The 3,878-nt window shown below is 32.0% G+C and overlaps 1 protein-coding gene across 1 annotated transcript; it reads left to right on the forward strand.

Annotated features, from left to right (window-relative positions):
* The first annotated feature begins 958 nt into the window (after window positions 1–958).
* CYCD6;1 (Cyclin D6;1) lies at window positions 959–3,446 on the forward strand. Its single transcript, XM_068644040.2, has 6 exons — window positions 959–1,527; window positions 1,632–1,712; window positions 1,983–2,078; window positions 2,153–2,369; window positions 2,485–2,615; window positions 2,749–3,446. The coding sequence occupies exons 1-6, from the start codon at window positions 1,351–1,353 to the stop codon at window positions 2,983–2,985; spliced, it is 939 nt and encodes a 312-aa protein (XP_068500141.1). The 5' UTR covers window positions 959–1,350; the 3' UTR covers window positions 2,986–3,446.
* Window positions 3,447–3,878: the final 432 nt, after the last annotated feature.

Here is a 3,878-nt window from a genome sequence, read left to right on the forward strand (position 1 = left end):
TTCAAGTGTATTTATCTAATTTAAATTCATTTAAAGTTCAAAACATAATTATTGTTCATCGATTATATCTTTAACTTTTTCATGTCATATTTATTTATTTTACATATATATATATAAAATTTTATTGAAATATAAAGATGAAAGAAAATAAAATAGAAAAATTTATAATTGTAAGTTCTACAAATGTATTTATTTCTTGATTAAAATAGTTAAAAGAGAGATGAGAAGAAAGTGATGGAGTAACTTATCTTTCAATAAATGCCCTACTTTTATATATCGTAAATACAAACATAATGTAATTCATTTGGAAAAATAATTTATATTTCATCGAAAATTTACAAAATTAGTTCATGTAAATTCTCCTAAAACAGTTACAGGGACATAGGTAATTTTATCATTTTTATTTCTAATTTTCTCTAAATAAATTAGAGCATATCATATGTAAAAGTTTTAATAAGAATCTAAAATTTAGAATTTAGTTATTATAAAAAATAAAGTTATAAGAAATTAAAATACAAATAAAAAATTATAAAAATTAGTTTTTTTTATAAGACCTCTTAATTAGAGTAAAACTTAAAGAATTTCTTAAAAAATAATGAGATAATAACACTCGGCTAAAATAAAATAGGAATTTAAAAGAAATTTTTTTATAAAATTTTTATATGTTAGATGCTCAAATAACAATATTTATATCTGAAGCATGTATAAATAATGCATTATTGAAAACATGATTTAAAAAAAAAATCAGTAATGTTATAAAAATACAGTTTGAAAAACATTTGTTATTATTAAAATTATATGTAAGTGTATAAAAAAGTACTGACTTTTTATACATTCAGCTAAAAACAAACTATTTATTTTATGGTTTTCTCTGGTATTTACAGTGTGACATTGGTAAGTTACATTGGGTGTCTAAAAATAATGTAAGGTATTAATTTGAGCCTCGAAAAAGAGACCCAAACTTTTTGGTCATTAACTGGTCTTAACCTTTATTCTGGCACAGCATTAGCAGCATCCTCACTCACTCACCTCTCATGCAGCCCTGTGCACATCACTGTGCAGGTGAGGGACCAAACCAACTACCTTCTCTTTTCTCCTTTCCTCATCCATTTCCCCATTTTTTTATTTCCTCTTTTCTCTCTCTGTGCTAACAAAAACACCAATAAAACCTTCAATTTCAAGAAACCACAGTACATTTCTAACTCTCTCACTACCTTTTACCTTCTCACACACACTCTCTTTGTTCTATGTATATATATCTCATTTATTTTTCTACAATGCTCATTCTTTCTTACTCTTCCATAACCTTTAACCAAGACCAACTTCACAAAACAGACTTGTTTCGAGTCCATGGATTTTAACCTCGAAAACCCTCTTGGAAACTTCCACGACCTTCCATGGGATGCTCTCCCTTCCCTCTTCCTCATCGAATCCGACCACATCCCTCCACCCAATTACTGTCAAACTCTCAAAGCCAGCGACTTCGACATCTCTGTTAGAAGAAATGTTGTCTCTTTGATTTCACAGGTAATCCAGCACCAACGAAATTCACTTTCTTTGACAAAGACAAATATCCAGTTTTGGTGTTTTGTTTCTCAACGTGGTTTCTTGCTTGTTTCGTTTCTCTTCAGTTGTCCTGCACTTTCGATCCAGTTCTTCCTTACCTAGCTATCAACTACTTGGATCGCTTCCTCGCTAACCAAGGAATATTGGTAACTAGCTAAACCAAACAGCTTGTTCATAATTTACCCCACTTTGTTTAATGCTTAGTTTCAAAGGGTATGTAACTGGAGTATCAATCTTTTTGGAAATACCACAGAAATTGTGGTCACATTTGTTTACAATATCGACATGATTTCTTGCAATTTCAAGGATTGTAATGAAATTGTTAAGGCAAAGGAAATTTAAAACATTAGTTTTGTACCAATAAAAAAAAAAGTATGCCCTCTTAAGATGTAACGAAAACTGGGTTTGTGCAACAGCAACCAAAGCCATGGGCAAACAAGCTTCTTGCAATATCTTGCTTTTCTTTAGCGGCCAAGATGTTGAAAGCAGAATACTCTGCCACTGACGTCCAGGTAAACTGTTTGAGCATCCTAAGGCTTTGAATCTTTTTCTTGAATTGAAATTAACTAGTATTGCTTGTGACCAGGTTCTGCTGAATCATGGTGAAGGAGGTGTAGTTTTTGAGACACAAACAGTTCAAAGAATGGAGGGCATTGTCTTGGGGGCTCTCCAGTGGCGAATGCGTTCGATCACCCCCTTTTCTTTCATTCCCTTCTTCGTGGATTTGTTCAGGCTCAAAGACCCGGCATTTAGGCAGGTTTTGAAGGATCGAGCATCTGAAATCATTCTAAAGTCACAAAGAGGTATAACCATAGTTAATGCTGAATTGACTAGAACATTGTAAGTTAAATGAGTTAATTTGATTGCTAATCCAGGATTAGAGTTAAATAATGTTTGATATTTCACTTTACTTTTCAGAGATAAAGGTCTTGGAATTCAAGCCATCTATAGTTGCTGCGTCAGCCCTTCTGTATGCTTCACATGAGTTGTTTCCCTTTCAATATCCATGCTTCTTAAGAGCAATATCCGACTGTTCGTATGTTAACAAAGTACACATCTTTCATTCTTTTCATTTTTCTTTTATCGACATATATGGTAAAATGAATGGTGAAAAACAAAATTTTTTATACCATTATTGATACTATTATGTGGATAACAGAGGGTACGATGATTTTACTGTAGGAAACTGTGGTGCAATGTTATAATGTGATACAGGACATAGCCAGGGAGGAGTACGAATCTGTGTTGAATATAAATTCAACTTCAGACACACCGGTTAATGTGTTAGACGAACATTTTCTAAGCTTGGAAAGTGAAAAAACCAACGGGGTGATACAAGAGCAGGAGTTCAAAAGAAGGAAAATCACCGATTATGGCAACAAACACACGGTCCCGTTTTCTCATTTTCATCAATGCTGAAGTACCAGAAGAAGAACACATTTAATCCTCTGGTCCATCCAACAGCGATTAATGTCGTTGGAAATATCACATTGTCCTGGCTTAACAAAAAAAAAACGAGGAAAACCAATGGAGAACACAATAATAGGAAGAGACACTGATGGACTCAGAATGAGAAGAGAAGAATTCGATGATCCGTAGTTAGTGGACAAAATCACTGTAACGTGATCCGGTACGGCCTTCATTAAATCTGTTGGTTGTGTAAAGGAACATCGTGATAAGATGGGTTTTTTTTTTGTTTCCTAGGAGAAAAAAAAACAAAACGACAAAACATGACTTTGAATTGTAGGGTTGAGGTTTTGTTTTTTGTTTTTTTTTTCATGTTTAAGCAACCAATCTTCTTAAAAAAAATAAAATATAGCACTTTTATTAATGTATTAAAACTGGACAACATGTATGCTGTTCATGTTTCTTCTTTCTTATGTGTTAGTTCAGGTCAGCGCAAACCAAGAATAGCGAAATCCCGTTATAACCCTGCATATACCTGTTTTCCGCTGCAGATGCTAATGCATACTATTTCGTCTCATATATATATATATATATATATATATATATATATATAAATCGTTATGGCAACAATTGGGCATCTGATAGTAAAAAAAAACGAAGATAAAAAAACATGAGGCACAAAAAAGGACATTGAAAATGAAAATACATGACTTTGCATTATTAGACACATCACAATTCTTTTTGTATTTGCTTTTCTCATAATATCCTTTATATGACAAAATTCAAGTCTCTTTATCATAATAATGGGATTCTTTAAGAATTAAGATTCATTTATCATGCTTGGAAGTTGGAATGTCTATCTTCACTTTTTATGTTGTTTTATTAATGTTTAAAAATTTGAATTG

The sequence above is a fragment of the Phaseolus vulgaris genome, chromosome 5, assembly GCF_051622355.1.
Source record: "Phaseolus vulgaris cultivar YP4 chromosome 5, ASM5162235v1, whole genome shotgun sequence".
In the NCBI taxonomy this organism is placed as follows: Eukaryota; Viridiplantae; Streptophyta; class Magnoliopsida; order Fabales; family Fabaceae; genus Phaseolus; species Phaseolus vulgaris.